Source organism: Ovis aries, chromosome 2 (assembly GCF_016772045.2).
Source record: "Ovis aries strain OAR_USU_Benz2616 breed Rambouillet chromosome 2, ARS-UI_Ramb_v3.0, whole genome shotgun sequence".
NCBI classification, from domain to species: Eukaryota; Metazoa; Chordata; class Mammalia; order Artiodactyla; family Bovidae; genus Ovis; species Ovis aries.
Genome location: NC_056055.1, coordinates 234,816,871 through 234,837,185, shown reverse-complemented (window position 1 = coordinate 234,837,185; position 20,315 = coordinate 234,816,871). Strand labels below are relative to the sequence as shown.

Sequence of the window (20,315 nt, the reverse complement as noted above, 5' to 3'; positions counted from 1 at the left end):
TTTATGGTACATGAATTGTATCTTATAAAAAGAGAAAGGCAAGCTACTTCCTTCAGAATAAACCTCACTGTCAAACATTGCCAACAACACCCTCATGACCTGGTCCTTGCCTGCTCCTCCTAAATAAACTAGTAAGATGTACCATATGTCAGATCATGATCAGGTCTATGGAGAAAAAATAAGAGGCTGAGTAAGGGATGAGGCAGTTTTGGTGGCAGGGGTTTGTTATTTAAATAAAGGCCACAGATGATGTGACAACAGAGGCCTGAGAGAGTTGAGAGAATGAGCAATGTAAATATTTTCTAAGTGCTTGATCTGCAGTTTGCTTCCTCTACTCCAGCCAATTTAGCCTTCTCTCAGAACCACAGAGTTCTTTCTCCCCTCTGGCTCTTGACCTGGGTTCCCTCTACCTGATGCATTTTTAACTCCCATTATCCTGGTTAACTTTTACTACTGCAGTTTCTGGAACCAGCAAAACATAGCTGAAGTGAAGAGGTGATCCGTATCCCTAAGGGCAGTTTAGAGGTTATTTCTCAGCCTTCCCTGAACACTCTCCGCAGCCTTCCTCCTAACTTCCTTTCAATAAAGATCTCCGCGTAAAGCACCTTTCAGTACTAGTTTCGACTTAATTAAATGTCAGGATCCTGGGTCCTTGCAAACGTCTGATTTCCTCCAGACATGCTCTGGAAGGGTAGGATCCTGACGTACCCCACAGCACCTTAGCACCGCGACCGGCACATAATAGGATGGGTGGGGTGGATTCAAAGCCTGGCTCAACACAAGTAATGGCACACAGGAGGTGAGATTACTGTGATTTCTGTAGTAATGGATTGACTGACCGACCGGCAGCAAGGACTGCAATCTCTCTCAGAGCTGCCTCGGCGCGGAATCCCGGGTCCCATACACTTATGACCCCGTAAGAGGTGCTAAGGATCACTTGGACCTCCAGCCCCCAGTTCCCAACCGCGCACTTTCAACCCCGAGGCCCGACCTGCAGGTTCCGGGTGATAAGGTTTAGCTTCTCTTCAGGGCTCAGAGAATCCCCCATGGTTCTGTCGCTGCTGTCTCCAGCGGTTAGCCCGGCACCCGGGCCCCTTTCTCGGTCGCTGCCGCCGCCGCCGCCGCGTGCCGGAAACTGTCACGCGGGTCCAGGTTAGGTTGCATCAGCTGAACTCGTCGCTCGGCTTGATCCGCCTGCACCCTTCTCCTCCTACCAGCAGCCAGGAACAGCCAAGTGTCGAGCGGGTCGATGAGACGAAAAGGGGTGGAGCCCGTAGGTGGGGGTAGGCGGTGTGGGGGCGGGGTTTCGGCGCCTGCGCCGGGCGCAACCCTCTGAGAGGCGGGGCGGTTTCCTGCCAATCATTGCCTGTTTGCCCTCCCCCTGGCGCTGGTCCGGCAGCCTCGGGGTGGGGGAGGTCGGGGAGGGGGCGATAAGATGGCGCAGGGGGCGGAGTGAGGCGCAGTCGTTCGCCTAGGCTTTGGCCCGGCTTCCGGAGGTGAACAGCTGAGGGAGGAGCGGAGGTCGGCGAGCCTCGGCTGGGACGGGGAGGGGGGCGCCTGTTGCTTCTCAAGAGGGCCGCGCACGCCGTCCGCCCCGTTGAGGGGTTGAGGCCCTCACCCTGCTGGGAGAAGGGCTCGTTTTCGTTTCTGAGGTGATGGCGGCGGGAGGGGGGAGTGTCTGTGCCCCCTCCCCCCATTCACGTCGGCGGGCGATAGATGCCCCTCACCCTGCCCAGGCATAGGGTGCCGTCTGGTTACCCGAGAGGGGCGAACGACGTCCGTTTTCTGTTCCCGGTGGGGGTGGGGACTGGAGGTGGCGGTGGGGGTTGCCTCTGCCCCCTGCCCGAAGGCGGGGAGGGTGTTGCTAGGCAAAAAATCGCTGTCTTTCCGGCCGCGCCTTGCAGGCTGGTAGGCAGCGGTGAGAGGCTGGCTCGCCCCAGGGGAGAGCGGAGGTGTGGGACGGGCAGCCTTCCGCAGGGTGAGGGCGTACCGCGCCGCTCTGCTGGGGGAAGAATGGGGAGCAAGCCCGGAGCTGCTCCCGCCTTCCGCGGAGAGGCGGGAACTCTTGGTCTTTCGGGAGGAGGGAAGTGCGAAGGCCCTGCCCGCAGGGCAGTGCAGTACGGCGGCTATAGAGCTTCTGAGGGAGAGCTGGGGGCGGCCAAGCCCTATCCTACATTGGGCGAACTGCGATCAAGCACTCAAGGATCGGAGGTGCCACCAGTTCCTTCCAGGGCAGGAGAGCGGGCACTTGGCACCGCCGGGTGGGCCCGGGAGAGGAAGTGATTGAATTGCCCATCTGCTGCCCCAACCTGATTTCCAGTTTGATGGGTTTGTTAGAGGCTTCAAGCTTTAGCATCCTGTCTAAATCATTTAAAAAACATTTTCTTTTTAAAAAGAAACCTGTTGCCTCGGCTGAGTAGTATTTGGTTTCTGTGGGAGGAAAGTCCTGGCACCCTTATCTAAGTGAGCCGTTACCTAAAGCAGAGATTTGCAGCCCGAGTTGTTTTTCTTTCCTGCAGTGTCTACAGTTACCTCAAAGGGAGTTGAAGAATTCTTACAGATAATTGCAGTTCAGTTTAATTTGGCTTAAACTTTATGCCCGTTTCATGGAGTGATAAAGGCTACCGAGTGTCTTTAATGCTGTATGTCTTACACGTATTGCACATAGGAAAGGTTGGAAATCAAAGCTCAAAGATCAATGGGTCTTTTGGAAATAATCCTTGCCCTTGGCCAAGCTGTCAGATCCAGCTTGGTAATGGTCTTGGTTTTAGAGCCTTGAAAGAGGGGTATGAGGTTGTGTTTGGTGTTGCAGTTTTAGTGGGCTGAATAAGGCTTTGTGTTTTAAGGCAATGGGTTTTCTTAGGTACGATAAAAATAGAAAGGGAGCTGGTTTCTGAGGTTGCAACCAGGTTAAAGAACAGAGCGAGGGGGTGGTAAGCTGAAGTGTGAAGAAGGGGGTGGACAGATGAGAGAGACATGGAAGGACAGAATAGGGTCACAGAGAATTAAGAGATAAATGGAAGATGGGAAATATATTTTTCTTTTAAAAATACGATTTTCATATTTTATTAAAACATTTTTTTTTGGTGGTAGCATGTGGGATCTTAAGTTTCCTAACCTGGGTTTGAACCCCGAGCCCCCTGCTTTGGCAGCATGGAGACTTAACCACTGGATTGCTGAGGAAGTCCCAGGATCTTCATATTTAAGATTATGACAAAGCAAGTGCCAGGAAAGACAGGTGATGGTAGAATGGCAGACAGGCAAATACTAAGGCTGTCTTTGTGGAACTTCACTTTATTATCTTTTACATTGTGCCTGTAGTATGCTAAGTGCTTTTGTAGTCATAATCTCATTTATAATTCTTACAACGACCTTATGAGATAGGTACTATGATGGTCCCTATTTTACTTGAGGGGACATTTGAAACTTGAAAATGTAATCATTGTTTCCCCACTGGCTTCTTAATTTTGAAATGGTTTTATTATTAAATATTTCAAGCATATAAAAGTTACAGTTACACCATATGACATAATAATGAATACTATTAAACCCCCACTCAGCTTTATTGTTTTAGGTCTTTTCCTGTTAGTGATTTTTAAAGAAATAAAACATTACAAAAAGAATTGAAGCTATTCATGGCCCTTTACCATTCCTCTTCCCTCCTTACCACCAGAGGTAATCACTCTCTTGAAATGGCATGCTTTTATGATTTTATAATATATCCATGTTTGTATCCATACACAGTTTATTGTTTCTTTAGCAAACTGCAAGAAAAAAAAAGATGGGAATCTGTAGATTAAAATACAAGATTTATCAGCCAGCTTTAATGTATGGACCTTACTTGGATACTGTTTTCAGGATTAGCAATGGGTTAATAGTCGTTGGGGCTGGGCGATGGGTATGTGGGTATTCATTATTACGTTTTTGCATATGTTTTCAATTATTATAAAAAAATTTAATGAGGTAATAAAATTGTAAAGAGAATGATTTGTGCAAGTTAAATATATGTTTATGGTATTGTTTTGCATGCTAAGAACATGCAAATTTAGAGCAAAGTTAGACCAATTGGAGCATCCTGTGAGGAAAGCTCAGAAGAGCTGGCTCTGTGCCTCTGGATGTCATGTGGCAAAGGAATTGATGCTTTCAGTGGCTATGGGGACTGTTGGTCCTGTGTGTGCATAGTAAAGTTAGCAAGTAATGATTTTTTTTTTTCCATTGAGGTTTGACCACATTCACAGGTCATTTCTACATTCTTCTATTCCACTTGGGAAATCAAGCGGAGCCTGTGCATAATACAGTGGCTTAAATTATTTTTGCCAAGGGACCAAAAGCCCTCTTTGATGTCTGCATCCTTCATAGTACATTAGAGAGTGTACCGAATGTAGAAGATTGCTGTTTGCTGACTGGCTCTGGGCAAGTCTATCACAAGGATAGTAGAAAAGGCAAGAAAAAACATTGCCTTTGAAATTAGACTTGGGTTTGGATCCTTGTTCTAGCATATCAGCTCTGTATGCTTGGTACATTAAATGCCTCTGAACTTTAGTTTCCCAAGAGTGAAAATGTATTGACTTCTTCATTTGGTTAAGCAAGTGCTTGGACTAGACCCTTTGTTTTTTGTGTGTTTTTTGGCTGTATCGCACAATATGTAGGATCCCATGCTCCCTGCAGTGGAAGCGCAGAATCCTTAACCTAACTGGACTACCTGGGAATTCCCATGACTAGACTTTTGGAAGGAGTAGGAGAGTGGTGGTGGTGACTCAGAACTTCTCAGAAAATGGCTACTTAACCCCAGTGTCTGTCATACTTGGGCTTGACAAGCACAAACTTTATTAAGTAAAGGAAACATTTTTCTAAAGTAAACCTTTTTTCTGTTGCTGCCTAAAGAAATAACTTTACTCTATAACCCAGTCACGGGGCAGAGAAATTACTTTTTCCTTCGTAGAGACACCTGCTTCAGTGCTTAGAGTTTGTGTTCAGTCACTCAGTTGTGTCCAACTGTTTGTGGCCCCATGGCCTGTAGCCCACCAGGCTCCTCTTTTCATGAGATTTGCCAGTCAAGAATACTGGAGTGGGTTGCCATTTCCTACTCCAAGGGATTTTCCTGACTCAGGGACCTCCAACCAGCATCTCTCTCTTGCATCTCCTGCATAGGCAGGCAGATTCTTTACCCCTAGCGCCACCTGGGAAGCCTGGTGCCTAGAACTCTTCCATGATTGCTAAAAAATTGGTAAAATAAGATAAAAAGTTATAGCAATTCTTAAGTTTGACTATTTGACTATAACAGTTTAGTTTCTTTGATAAGACCTGTGTTATACAGTTACATGAGTTAGAGTTGTAAAATGTGTCTCACAGAGTGTAGTTTATAGTATAGGTGCTTAACAGTTTTTCCCTTTTTGTCCCATTTATCTCATTTCTAAGATGAGCAAGGCTTTTTTTTTTTTTTTTTAATTTTCCCTGTTTTATTGAGATATAATTCCCATATAACACTGTATTAGTTTGGGGCTTCCCTGGTGGATCAGTCGGTAAATAATCTGACTGTAATGCAGGAGACCCAGGTTCAATCCCTGGGTTGGGAAGATCCCCTGGAGAAGGAGATGGCAACCCACCCCAGTATTCTTGCCTGGAGAATCCCATGGACAGAGGAGCCTGGTGGGCTACAATCCATGGGGTTGCAAAGAGTCGGACACGACTGAGTGACTAACATTGTATTGGTTTTAAGGTTTACAACATGGCTTGACATATGCCTATAATGCAAGATGATTGCAACAGTGAGTTTAGTTAACGTACATTACTTCAGGTGGTTCTGTAGTGCTTTATTGCCCATACCATTTTGTGTTTTCTCACATTGATGCGTAACTTGACTGTTGTCTCTATTGGAAGATTATACATTCCTTGAGGGTGGAATCCATATCTTTCTTTCTAAGAAATCATATAGAGACACACTATCTAGCTCAGTCATGTGTGTTGATAGTAGTTCAGAAAATGTTTTCTGAAAGAATGCATGAACCTGAACTAAAATTTAGAGAGGGAAGTGGGGTGGGGAAGGATTTACAGTTAAAAGGCTATAAGGATTTTCCAAATTTTCTATCACTTTTGCCATCTAGAAAATAGTGAGAAATCAGGTCCATCGTTAGCTACTTAAGACCTAATTTTTAATTACACAAGTATATATAAATATTAAGTAAAATAGTGAAGTCTCCCCTTGTCCCTCTCTCGATGCCCCTGCAGGTTATTAATCATCAATTTTGTGTTGTGTTTTTCTAGACCTGTTCTTTGTGTTTATGTATGTATTGAAAATGAGGTTTTTGTATGTATGGTCATGACTACAACTTTTGGATCTTGGTGAAATCTTAGACATCAGTTCTGTATCCCTTCCATATTTTTTAAATGAGGAAACAAGTTGAAACAAGTCCCTGGTTAAATGGTTTGCCCAAATTGTCACAACTAGTTAGTGACAGAACCAGGACTGTAGCCTAGGTCTTTAGACTCTCAAGACCATGTTCACCCTACTAGAACAAATGATATTCTTAAGAAAGTATAAATTGTTGGGAGGAAGAAAACTAGTTCCTTAAGTTGCATAATTTTTCCTCTAAAGATTTTTCTTTGATGTTCTTGACTCAGAATCCAACTTTGTGGTATTTTAAAAAATATCAAGATCGAAATTAATAGATGGAGTGCCTTAAAGCATAATGCAGTTGACTTTGTAATTAGCAGAGTTGAAAGTGATGAGAAGATCCTCTAATTTTCTTTGTGCCTGCAGGAAGGTGGGAGTCAATCATTTTGACAAGTCTCCCGAAAGGAACAGCTAGCAGGAGCTGAACCCTTTTTCCATTTGGTCTCGTGGCAAAGGCAGGGATCACACCAACAGCTCCACACAGTATGAAAGACAATTTTTTTTCTTCTTGTATGCATCAAGTTGTTTCTTTTTAAATTTCAAAAGTAATATGTGTATATTTTCTAAAAAGTATACACTGTGAAAATTCAAACATTTTATATATGTGTATTTGTTTTGTTGTATGTTTTAGATATTATTCCAGTGATAGTACATACAGATCCACTTCATTGGTTTTAAATAATTGTAAAGTATTCCATAAGATGAGTGCACCATGATTTTAGTGAACAGTTCTGGTGATGGACATCTAGTTGTTTCCAATATTTGGATGTTCTGAATAATGTTGCTTTGAACACCTTTGTAACTGTATCTGTGTGCCTTTGTACAGGTATCTCTGCAAGGTAAATTTCCAGAAGTGAAATTGCTGAGTCAGATGCTGTGGCCAAATTACTCTCCACAAAATATTGTACTGACGTACACTCTCACTGATAGTATGTGAGAATCCTTGTTTCTCACATTCTCACCAAAATAGATTATTGTGTCATTTTAATTTTTGCCACTTTGATAGAAAAAAAAAAAAAACCTCATTGTTTTGATACCTATTTCCATGATTCTGGTAAAGTTAAATATCTTAAAACTTTCTCGTGTTACAAATCATAGTGCAAAGAATTTGAAATACTAAGACACCATAACTCTCTAAAGCAGATTGGAGTTGATAAAAGGATATTTCCTGTTCTCAGTGAAACTGCCTCTTATTTCTCCAGATATGATGTGCTCACTAGTGCCCTCTGAACAGTCTTCTGGTACCTCTCTCTTGCCTAAAGACAATGCTCCTTTTTCTTGGAGTTCCTTGGATGAGGATGAATTGGATGACTCCTTGCTGGAGCTATCTGATGGAGAAGATGATGGCCATTTCAGTTTCACAGAGGAACAGATTCAGGAACTCTTGAAGGATGATGACCTATCAAATGAGCACTTTCTTTGGGGAGGAGGGTTGCCTAGTGATGACAGCAGGAATGTTGAGAAGGGAGAGAAAGGGAGTCAAATTCCACTTGACATTCCCCAAGAGAAAGATTCACCGCACAACATGGGACCAGAAGCTGAGACCCCTGACACATTCAAACTACCTCAACTAACTATATCAGTTGGTCATGGACCAACTCCTACGAAACCATTGAACAGACGCTTTGCACTAGAAAAGAATCTTATAAAAGTTACAGTTGCACCATTTGATCCAACAGTTTGTGATGTACTTGATAAGGACAAGACTTATGTGTCCAAAGTTACATCCAGAATTACTGAAAAACCCTCCTCCCTTGGGGAAGAGATGAGAGAAGATGATCTTAGCCCAAATGAGAGCACACTTTGCACAGAATCTGAAGGGATCAGCCCCAATAACTCTGCCTATGATGGGCCCCCACTCCCTTCTTCAAACAATAATTTTCAACATACTGTCTCTGATAAAAATATGTCCGACAGTAAGAAACCTACGCCTGTATTCTCTCAGATCTTGGACCATTCAGAGACTCCTAATACAGGGTCATCCCAGAGAAATGGATCATATAAATCAAGTTTTGAAATGAAGTTACCAGTTTCCAGTTCATCAAGCAAGGTAAGTATGTTTTTCAAGGTGAAGAGAGGAATGAAACTATATAACAGAGCTTTGTATTCAGATAAATTGGGGTTTGAAGCCTAACTAGCACTGTGTCCCTGGGCAAATTATTTAGCTTCTCTGTTTCCTCACAATTTCTTATCTATAAATTGGAGTAAGTAGTACTTTATAATATATTGAAAATTAATTAGTATATTCATAGTAACATATAAAATTAACCATTTATTGAATAAGATGATGATTTTACTATTTTACTTTTTTTGTTGGGATTACTATCATTATCTCATTTAAAGCACCTGTGTTAGTACCTAGTACAGTAAAGTTCACAAGTATGCTTGTGTAACCTTTAGTTCAAGAATATTTCCATAAGTAATATTTTCAGTTATTTTCTTATAACTAAGGCCATCTTTCCTTCTTCATTCCTTCTGCTCTGAAAAAAGCAGGATGGTCTTGACAAGGATTCTGGGAAGCTAAAGGTCCATGAAAAAAGACTAGGCAAAGTCATTCCTGTTCTGCAAGCCAAAACGAGGTAAGGATATAGTGAAATAGTCTGGTTTCTCTTGGTTCTATTCAATTGCTTTCTTCCTCTCCTGAGTTTCTCCTTAGTGTGGGAAAAGAGCCCTGTGCCACGAGTAAGCATACTTGAAGTTCTGGGACTACCAATAACTGTGTGATCTTGGGCAAGTCAAATGACCTCAGTTTCTTTGTCAATAAAATGAGGCTAATGATGCCTTCTCTGCTGCCTCATAGGGTTATTTTTAAGAAGAAAAAACACTAGTGAAAGCACTGTTTAAATGTAAGATTTCTTTTCCTATGTGTGGGGAAGCCTGGTCACAGGCATAGGAAATTAGAATAATTTTAACAAAAATGTTAAGATATTTCTATGTAGAAAGTCATTTAAACATTTCTCTCAACTTGCATATATCTGTCCTTGGTGAAAAAGTTTTACAAAGGTTGCAGATTTGGGTTACCTTTTCAGTCTATTCTCTTGTTGCCAGGAGATGGCAGTATCTCTACATGGGCCTTTGCAATTAGCAAAGCTGTTTTTTTAGGTTGTGTCATATGTGCTTCCTTACAGTGAGATTTTTTAAAAATTTGATTACAGATATTAAATTTTTTCAGTAGTACAATAAGGCTAAAGTCCTTTGACTATAACCTCCTAATCCCAGTTTTCTGTTTTTTTTCTCTTTGTTTTGTTTGGGTTACTTCAAGGAGCTTTGTGAATTGCATACAATGAAAATTATACCGAGGTACATAAGTCAGGCTACTTGGGGCAGTAATAAATTCACGATCTTATCCACAGACACTCAGTACAGTGTAATCAGCATGAGCAAAGATTGCCAGATCTAGCTAATTCTTTTTGGTCTTTATCTTACTCAATTTTTGTGTGGCTCTATGAAGTTAGTTATTTCCTTACTAACCTTGAATTTCTCAAAATGCTTTCTCTGTCTGTGGAGTAGGTAGTCTTCACTTTGCTATACTTTGTTAACAGGAGGTTGTATCTTTTTTCCTCAGCTCTGTATTTGATTGCAGCTTTGCATTATGTGAGTAACACTGTCTTTTCTCATTGCATCTTAGTGTTTTGAGAGTTAGTTGTTCTAATCCATCGCTTCCTTGGTGGCTCAGATGGTAAAGAATTAACATGCAATGCAGAGGCCTGGGTTTGATCCCTGGTTTGGGAAGATCCCTTGGAGGCGGGCATGGCAACCCACTCCAGTACTCTTGCCTCAAGAATCCCCATGGACAAAGGAGCCTGGGCTACAGTCCATGGCGTTGCAAAGAGTCGGACGCAACCAAGCAACTAAGCGCACACAATCCATCAACAGTATATGACTTCTCTGTACAAAGCACTATACTCACGGTTCTAACCGATTGTTTTTCCTTCTGGTTTGCTTTGTTAAAGGACTAATGTTCCAACATTTTCACCGTCAGACCTAGAAAAGCAGAAGCAAAGTTATCTCAGGAATGTCATTGCTCATATAGAAGACCCAGTGGATTCAAACCAAGGTAACATGGTAACCAAAGAACAGCCTATAAAAAATATGAGACTTTTTTATTCCAGTGTGATATAGCTTAAACTGGGAGATGGTCCTGAATTTTTGTAAGTTGGTGAGAAAGGTAATTTCCTTAAAGGTTTTCACTTTAAGGGATTGCCTAACCAGATAATCCTCAAACTTGTTTGGCTAACTAGTATTAGAGAGGCATCCAAGACGACTCATACCAGTACATGAAAAGAGTCTCCCCCATGGTTGAGGTCTATAACCAGACATTTTTTGTCTGGGATTTTTTTTGCTTCGGATTTTTTTGGTCTGAAAAATAGTAGAAATGACAACCAGGCACTGCTTAGTAATCATTGTTTTTTTGTTTTTTTTAAATTTTTATCCCTGTTGCCTTCAGCCTTTAAAAGTAAAAAGTAGGTATTTTGGATACCATCTTGCATCTTGGCATCTGAATAAAAGCTCTTGGAAGGGTTGACTACCATTCAGAATCTTCAGTCTGAGTTTTTCCTAGTTGGTTAAAAGCTGTTGCAAACCAAAATGGCTAGATTCTTTCTCTAGACCTCAGGAGACTATGGTTCATGTTTTTGTTCATCCTAAACTATTACTTGTTGGGAAGACTCCTAAAGGGAAGCTTGTAAATTATACTGCAGTTATGGAGGTTAGAAAATACTGATGAAAGAAATGCTTCTCAGAAAGATCAGTTCATATTCTATCATCTTAGTTTCTTTCTCTATTCATTCAGCACAGTTTTCTCAGGTACTTTCAGTAGTGCTCAGTTTGAAGGTAAGGGATTGAAAATGTAAAAAGTAAGGTGGGTCTTGGACTCTGGAAATTGATAGTCCAGAGAAAGAAAACATAATTATCCTGCAATATTGGTTAGTGTTCTAATATAACTATGAATGAAGTGGAGTAGGAACAGTGAAGGAGTTTGTGTTTGGGAGAGAAGGATGTCCTAAGCAGCCTCCACACAGAAGATAATTTAGTTCAGTTACTCTAAGATCTATTGTAAATCAGTAGGGAGGATTTTAGAAGGATTTTTGGCCAAAGATCCAAGGAGAACTCTCCTTTCTTTGACAAATCTTGAATTACTTGGTAGTTTTTTCTTTTTTGTTTTATAAGGCTATGAGCTAAAGGTTGAGAACTCTGAGATACCAGCCAGAAGAATTTTTACTCCAGGTTCTTTTATGTTTTTCCTCAGATTTCATTAAGCAATTAAGTACATGTGTACTGATTGCTTGGCCCTCTACTTGTGAGATCCCTTTGCTTGAACTAAAAGGATGTGTGAAACTAGAGACATCCCCACCCCCACCCCCATCACCCCCACCCCTGCTGTCATTAAAGGGGCAGATTAAAAGTAGTTCATCTATATTCAACCTCTGTGGAAGAGACTTGATCGTTGCTCCCCTCTCTAAGGTGACTTACTTTCTTTTATATCTTAGGTAGTTGACAATGATCATATCCAGTCACATTTTCCTTTCTCATTTGGGGCATTTAAAAAGAAAATTTCATGGGAAGAGCAGTGAGTAGCTGCTCATATTACTGTATCTTTTCCAATCTCTTCCTCATTCAACAATCCCTCTTCCATTTTATCACAACAATCTGCTGGAGTCTAGCCCCAGCAGGATCCAGGGGTACCCTCAGGGGAGACCGCATCAGTGAGAGAGATTTAGAGAGAGATAAAGAAATAATGTTGCAGATAAGAAAATAGAGGAGAGAAAGAGGTTGATATTCTTTGGTTTACGCAGAAAGCCAATAAAACCCCAGCACGGGACTTACTCTGTTCGCGTAGGCCACAGGCGCTTACGTGCAGAGCACCTTCTCGAGAGGGTCTTAGAACCCTGGGCAGGAAAGTGAACTCAGAGAGTCTCTGCACTCCAAGGGATCAGCCTGAAAAATAAAGGGAGAGAGAGAAAGAAAGAATGGCACGGGGTGACCAAGCTTCGGTGAGTGAGGCCTATAACTGTATTTTCAAAAGGAACTTTTATACCTTGACTTGTACATAGAGGGAAATGAAAGATGCAGTCATGCAGAGTCAGCCCAAACATTACATCTGTTTTGTCTTTATCGAAATCGGGATTTTTTTTGCATACCTTTCCCATAAACAATGTTGTGTACATTATCTTCTGGTCTTGGAGGCTTGTGGACATTTTATGACCCTCTTTTGATAAAGGCTGCTCAACCAGAAAACTTATTTTCCCTTGAAATGTTTTTTCTTTTATTTTTAATCTGTGTCAGCCTCAGAAAGTATTAAACAGAGTTACATTTTCACGGAGCAAAGGTGCAGTGAGTTACAACAAAGAAGGAACCACTTAGCTCAAAGGTCTGATGTGGTTAATTCCAAGGCTACTGCTTGTTTTTCTTACATTCCAACTATGTTAACTAATGCATTCCCAGGTGCACAATGGATAAGGGATATGGGAACTTGGCAGCAAGCATTGGCTCAACAATGAAATCCTACACCAGCACTACTCTAATAGTTTTTAACTCTTCGAAAGGCTCTATATTTTTAGAATGTTTTAGGCTTCCCCGTGCCTCTCACAGTTGGGAGGCTGTGAACAATCACAAGTGTAGCTGCAAGAGCCTGGATAAACCTGCCAAGCAAGCTAGAATGCCAACAGAGGGGGTTTGAATTGAAATATTCCTTTCATGCCCAAGAGACTTATCAACTAGAGCCCTAAGTTGATTTTTTCCCAGAGAAAGGTGGTTGGGGATAGCCCCCTGTTAATGTCAGAAGAGTTGGTGAAAGGCACAAAATAGTAAGACAGACAGATTCTGGCTTTGGGGTAGATGCTCGAGCAGGTCCAGGGGGTCCCTTGAGTCCTGGTCTGCCTTGCTCATCAGGTCTCTTCCACATGACCTTGTCATGAGTGGGATCTCCTGTGCTGGCTCCTGGCAACAATCTATATCCCATAAGGAACAACTAGAATAACTAAGAGAAACGTCAGTTGCTTTAATGGTTGGGAGAACAAAGTCTGATCTAGAGTTAACATCTGGGTTCATACCGTAGCACCGCTGCTTACTGACTTTGTGACCTTGAGCCAGTAAAAACTCAGGTTTCTCATTTATAAGATGAAGATAACAGTGAAGCTTAATTGACATGAAAATTATATGTGTAAGTATTATAATACATAGAACAGTTCATTGCCATAGCAAGTTTATTGAATAGTATTATTAGCAAGAAATTGTGTCTTTTCATACTGAAGTTTTTATAGGTAAAATAATGTAATGTCAGGTACTTGTTTATAAATTTAAAAACAAAACAATATAAAAAACTCAATCTGAAAAATTAGAGAAAACAGCTTTACAAAAATGTTGATAAATGAAGCTCAGTGACTGAGTGATTGAAGGTGAGGGTGCTTATTATATGCTGTTCTCTACTTTTGTGTATATTTGAAATTTTCCATAATAAAAGGTTTGTTTTTTTCTTAAGTGCATCTTTTAGGGAATTTCTTTTTTGACATCTAAGAATTGCCGACATTACCAGCTACTCTAAAACCTTCATAGGCCTCCAGTGTTTTCTTCTGCCTTCTAGAAACCCAGTGTGATACTAAATTCTGTGTCACTTTCCACATCTCAAAAATTTAAAGATTTTATATATCATATTGCAGGGGGGATATGGGCATATTCTTTCTCTCGTTTCTTTATATATGAATTTCTGAGCAGCCGGAAGCAAAGAGAAGGAGCAGAGCACCTCCTGTCCTTTTTGAAATGTTTAGTGCTGCTTACCTTGGAAGAGTTTAACTCTGCAGCCTCCTTATTAGACACAGAGAAATAATAGGGGGCAGATTCAGAATTAGTTCTTATCAGTTCAATTTGAACCCTCTGCATTAGGTTAAATCATCTTTTTCAGTTTGTCAGTAATTTGTATATTACTGATACAGAATATAATAATTAAATCATCCTTCAACTCCATTATTATAATATAATATATCTCTTTTTAGTTTAGTGCCACGTGGGTTGTTAATAGCATTTACAGAGAAATACCTACCACTTCCTTTCTGTCATCCCTACTAACAGATAACTTTATATTGGATTATAAATTCTTAGAGTTGGAAAGTACCATTAAGATCTCCTTAATCTCCTACCATGTAAATCTATGCCATATATCTTTGCCAAAAGATTATTAAGTCTTTGCTTAGCATCTAATAGTGTAGAACTTGTCACCTCATGAAGCAGGCTGTTTATTGCTTGGAAAATTCTTTTTTATTTAATGTGATATACAATGTTGTGTTAGTTTCAGGTGTATAGCAAAGTGATTTAGTTATATATGTGCATATATTCATTCTTTTTCAGATTCTTTTCAGAAAATTTTAATTGTTAGAAACTTAGTCCTTACATTGACCAACTTGTGCTTCCTTATAATTTCCAGTGGTAGTTCCTCGTTCTGCCCTCTAGGATCACAAAAAATAACTACTCTCTTCCGTTTACTTAATGTATTTAAGGACCTTTCCATATTAAATATCTCAAAGGGTTTTTAATGATTAAAAGAACCATCTAATTTATTATTCCATCTTGATAAATTAGGTTATGTCCATTTTCATTAGTAATGCTGCAGTGAACATTCTGGTTCATAAATGTTTATGTACAACTCTTATTTCTATAGGATGAATGCCTAGAAGTGGAATTGCTGGGTAAAGTATATAAACATTTTTAAAACTTTTGTTAAATGTTACCAAATTGTCCTGCCCCAAAAACTAGTATTAATTTTTGCCACCAATTTAATAAGTAAATTTTAACATTTTGTTTTAATAATTAGGTTAAACATTTTCACATGTTTTTTGGTAATTTATATTTAATCATAATTCCTTAAAATTATCTAATATCTAGTCTGTATTCCATCCAGTTTTCCCAAAAATGTCTTATAAAGTGTTCAAGCAGGATCTAATCAAGGATCATGTGTTTGGTTATGGTCTCCGTAGTCTCTCATGATCTAGGTCACTTGTTTTGTAGATTGTCCCTCCTTCTGAATTGTGTCTGATTGTTTCCTTGTGGTGGTGTTTAACTTGTTCCTCTATCCGCTGTATTTCCTGTAAACTGGAAGTTGGGCCTAGAGGAGGGATTAGATTCAGATTAAGCATTTAAGATAAGCTGGAATAATTCATAGATACCATTGTGTATACATCCTGTATCAAGTAAGGAGGCACCATCTAATGACAGATTGGTCCACTAATAGAGATGCTAAGTTTGATCACTTTGTTAAATGTTCACTGCTACATCTTTCCATTTGAAGGTACATTTCCCCCTTTGTAATTAGTAAATTATCTTGGGGGTGATGCTTTGGTACCATTTGAAAATCCTTGCACAACTGTTGTTCATCTAATGGTTTGAACATTCATTGGTGATCTCTGTCTGAACTAACTACTACACAGAGTTGTGTAGGAAATGTTTGCTTTCTAAATATATCATTTTTTCTAGAATTACTAGTTGTTAATTCTTGTATGAAGAATTTAATGTTTTTTTGATATCACTATTATGGTTTTTTAAAAAAATCAATATCTTCTAATCAGTTATAGTCATGACCCTTTTTGTTGCTTAATTTGTTCCGGTTTTGACTAATGAGAAATCCTTTAAGTGGGCTCCTACGTCTTCTGACATGACCCCGTAAGTCTTTTTTTTTAATTGTGATTTTAAAAAAGTAACATAAGAGTAGGACATGACTTAGTGACTGAACAACAACCAATGCTTGCTATTTTCTGTTTTCTGGTGGTAGCTTTCCTAATGATTCCTAAATCAGTATTCATTATTTGTATTACAACTAAGTAAATACTGTATACTGCAAAGCCAAGTGGTATAGTACTATGGTTTCATTTTTCTTTCTTGAATTTATTTATTTTTCTGGAGTTGTTAATTACCTCACTTTTTAAAAATTACAAATGAATTTATCTTTAGTTTTTTTACAAGTGCAACTGATATTCTTATTAGTATTCCCCCTTCCTCCCCTTAGAGAAGGAAATGGCAATCTACTCCAGTACTCTTGTCTGGAGAATTCCATGGACAGAGGAGCCTGGAAGACTACAGTGCATGGGGTCGCAAAGAGTTAGACACAACTGAGCGACTGTCGTTCACACTTACTCACTTCTTCCCCTGCAAATGCTCAGATATGCCCAATAATTATCCATTCCTTTTTAATTATTTTCTGGAGACTTTCTTCCTTGAGCCTTCTGTTCTTCTGCTCTGATCTGTACTGCTTGTTCTCTAGGCCTGCTGCAGAGCTGTCATCTTAGTATTTTCCTTTACTGCCTTTTTGGGTTAAATCCTATTTTCTAAATTCCATTTCTTTCTCTTTCTTGATCTTTGTCTTAGTGAAGCACATCTTCTGAGAATTTCTTTTTTCTTTTTTGAGAATTTCTAAGTAAGGGCATTTAGGAAATAAATTTGTGGGGCTCCTTCATATCTGAAAATGTCTTTGTCCTCATATTTGATTGATAGTTTGATAGAGAATTCTAAATTGGAAAGTCATTTTTGCTTAGAAATTTGAAGGCATACATCCAGTGTTGCTGTTAAGAAATCTGGTTTCGGTTTAATTTTTAAAAAATATTCATTTATTTGTTTTTGTCTACACTAGGTCTTAGTTTTACCTTGCAGGATCTTTCGTTGTGGCCGTGGGCTTCTCTCTAGTTGTGGCCTGCAGGCTCTAGAGCTTGGGGGCTCAGTACCCTGGGCATGTGGGATCTTAGTTCCTGAACCAGGGATCGAACCCTCATCCCCTGCATTTCCAACCACTGGACCACCAGGGAAGTCCCTCAGTTTAATTTTTTTTTCTTTGTATGTGACCTGTTTTTTCTCTCTGAAAATTTTTAGAGTCTCTTCTACCCACTGTATCTGATAATTTATACTCATTATTGAGATATCTTGGTGCAGTTTTTTTTTTTTTTGAACATTTTATTTTTTTTTAAGTATTTATTTATTTATTTGGCTGTGTCAGGTCTTAGTTGTGACATGCAAGATCTTTGTTGTGGCTTGTGGGACCTTTGTAGTTGCAGCATGTAGGATTCTTTAGTTGGGGCATGGGAATTCTTAGTTGTAGCATGTGGGATCTGGTTCCCTGACCAGGATCGAACCCCAGGCCTCCTGAATTGGGAGCATGGAGTCTTAGTCCACTGGACCACCAGGGAAGTCCCTGTAGCTATTTTTCATCTTTCTGATTGTTTCTTCTCTGTATAATCTGTCCTCTAAGAAATTTCTAATAGTTAGATATTGAACTTCCAGGAACTGATCTTCTGTGTCTCTTATCTTTTCTTTCCTTTTTCTACGTGTCTCTTTTTCCATTAATATTTTCTGGGATATTTTCTCTTCTTGTATTGACTTCTTTATTTTTACATTCACATTTGTGATTTCCAAGAATTCTTTCCTGTTTGAGCCTTTTTCCTTAGAATATTCTTATTTTATGAATTAATTTCTTATTTATCTCCATTCTCTTTTGAGTTATAATGGATGAAATACAATAAACTGTACAAATTTAAATACAATTCATTAAATTTTGACATATGTAAACACCCTGAAACTTAACTGCAACCAAAATAAAACTACTGTAATACCCCAAAATTTCTTTGTGCCCGTTTGTAATTCTTCCCTTTCTGTCTTTTCTTGTTCCCTCCACTCCCCAGGCCATCACTGGTTTGCTGTCATTTTATGCACTTCTTTGAGCATGGCTTCTTTCTTAAAATGTAATTATTTTGAAATTCATCATATTCTTGGTAGTTTACTCCTTTTTATTGCTGAGTAGTATTCTCTGAATAGCTCTACCACAGTTTGTGTACCCATCCATTCATCTGTTGATGGGCATTTGGATTGTTTCCAGTTTTTGGCTATTTAATAAAGCTGTTATGAACTTTCATGTACAGATCTTTGTATGGATATGCTGTCAATGACAGGGTTATATGGTAGATATGTTTAACTTGTTGAGAACCTACCAAACTATTTTCCAGAGCAGTTGTACCACTTCATATACCCACTGTATGAATTCCAGTTGCTACCATCTTTACCAAGATTTATTCATTGCTAGTATATGGAAATTCAGTTGATTTTTGTACATTGATCTTATATTCTACAACCTTGCTAAATTGATTTATTAGTTTTGGTACCTATTTTGTAGATTCTATCAGCTTCTACATATGCAATCATGTCATTAGCAAATAAATACATTTTTACTTGTTCATTTCCAATTTGGATGCCGTTTTATTTATTTTTCTTGGACTTATTATGCTGGCTAGAACCTCCAGTACAGTGCTGAATACAAGTAATACAAGTAATTTGCTGCTGCTCTTAAGAGGAAAACGTTTAGTATTTCACCATTAACTATTACGTTAGCTTTATGTTTCTTTTTGAATACCCTTTATCAACTTGAGAATGTTCCCTCATATTTAAGATCTGTTGAGAGCTCTTATTAGAAATGGGCATTGGGTTTTATTAAATACTTTCTCTGCATCTATTGAGATAATCATACAGTGTTAGAGAATTATATTCTTTGATTTTCCATTATTAAACCAATCATGCATTCCTGGTCTTATGCATTCTGTACTTGGTCTTAAAGTATTATCTTTCTAATAATAGCATTGGGTTGATTTGCTAAAATTTTGTCATGAATTTTGTTATGAGTTTATCTTCACAAGGGATGTGGTCTTCACTTTCCTTGTAATCTCTTTGTGTGGTCTTAGTAGCAGAGTAATGTTGGCGTAACAGAATGAATTGAGAATTCTCTGGAAGAATTTGTATAGAAAAACTGGTATCCCTTTTGGGGTGAACTTGGGTAACTTTCAAGGAATTTATTTCATTTAAGTTGTTAAATTCATTGGCTCACAGTTAATAATATTCCCTTATAAGCCTTTTATATATTATCTAGTGATATCTTCCCCATTTTTAATATTGATCATTTGTGTTTTCTGTCTTCTAATCAGTCTGGTTTAAAACTTTATAAACAGTATTATTCTCTTTTTTTTTCTTTTTTAAAAACAGCCTTTTATTGATTTTTTTCTATTTTTTTGTTTTACTAATTCTGATAGATATTTATTGCTTCCTTTTTTCTGATTACTTTGAGTTTTGTTTGCTTTTCTTTTTCTAGTTTTCTTTAGATGGTTGCTAAGATCATTGATTTCAGACCTTTCATTTCTAGTTTAGTGAAAGATGTTAGGGGCAAGAGGAGATAAACTCAAGCCAACCTGGTATGTTTATCTGGAAATAAACCTTACCTTTTTCTTTTTTTAAATCAACTTCATTGTAGTATGTTTTAATGCAATAAAATGCACCCATTTTAAGTGTACACTTTGGTGAGTTTTGACAGTTTATGTACTTATGAGATCATCATAGCAATCACAATTGATAAAACATTCCCATCACCCTAAAAATTTCCCTTGTGCTCCATCCCAGTCAGTCTGTCCCTATCCCAGCTCCAGCTTTGGGAAAGCACTGATTTGTTTTTGGCCACTGTAGATTGGATTTGTCTTTTCTAGGATTTCATATAAATGGAATCATGCAATATGTGCTTTTATGTTTGGTTTTTTACTTGAAATAGTTTTTTTAAAGCAACAACAGATGACTCCATATTGTTGTCTATATCAATAGTTTTCTGCTTTTTCACTGAATTTTTCCTTGTATAAATAAACGACAGTTTAGTCATTTGTTGATAGACATTTCTGTTTCTAGTTTTTTGTTATTATGAATAAAGCATCTATGAACATACATATATGGGATTTTTGTGTTAACGTGTTCATTTCTCTAAGGTAAATAATTAGTGGAATTAGAGTCATTTAATATCTGTCTTTTTTTAACTCTATAAGAAACTTCCAAACTGTTTTCCAAAGTGATTATACTATTTTAATGCTTTTGTAAGGCAAAGTCTTAGGCTTTTTGTTGTGATTGTTTTGTTTTTAAA

At 38.8% G+C, this 20,315-nt stretch overlaps 2 protein-coding genes across 37 annotated transcripts in view; one reads left to right on the top strand and one right to left on the bottom strand.

The window, feature by feature from the left end:
• The window catches only part of YARS1 (tyrosyl-tRNA synthetase 1), a 31,498-nt gene extending 30,323 nt beyond the window's left edge, over positions 1–1,175 (bottom strand). Inside the window, exon 1 of the mRNA XM_004005012.5 lies at positions 992–1,175. Coding sequence (XP_004005061.2) covers positions 992–1,048 — 57 coding nt within the window. The 5' untranslated portion in view covers positions 1,049–1,175. The remainder of the gene's footprint in view (positions 1–991) is intronic.
• Positions 1,176–1,419: 244 nt separating this feature from the next.
• The window catches only part of S100PBP (S100P binding protein), a 33,200-nt gene continuing 14,304 nt past the window's right edge, over positions 1,420–20,315 (top strand). The window contains exons 1-5 of one of the 36 annotated variants that reach the window (XM_042244435.2): positions 1,420–1,496; positions 6,761–6,877; positions 8,340–8,444; positions 8,888–8,973; positions 10,348–10,451. In XM_042244435.2, the coding sequence (XP_042100369.1) occupies positions 8,412–8,444; positions 8,888–8,973; positions 10,348–10,451 (223 nt within the window). In that variant the 5' untranslated portion in view covers positions 1,420–1,496; positions 6,761–6,877; positions 8,340–8,411. The other 35 variants (XM_060410530.1, XM_060410528.1, XM_060410524.1 and 32 more) reach the window with 35 other exon arrangements.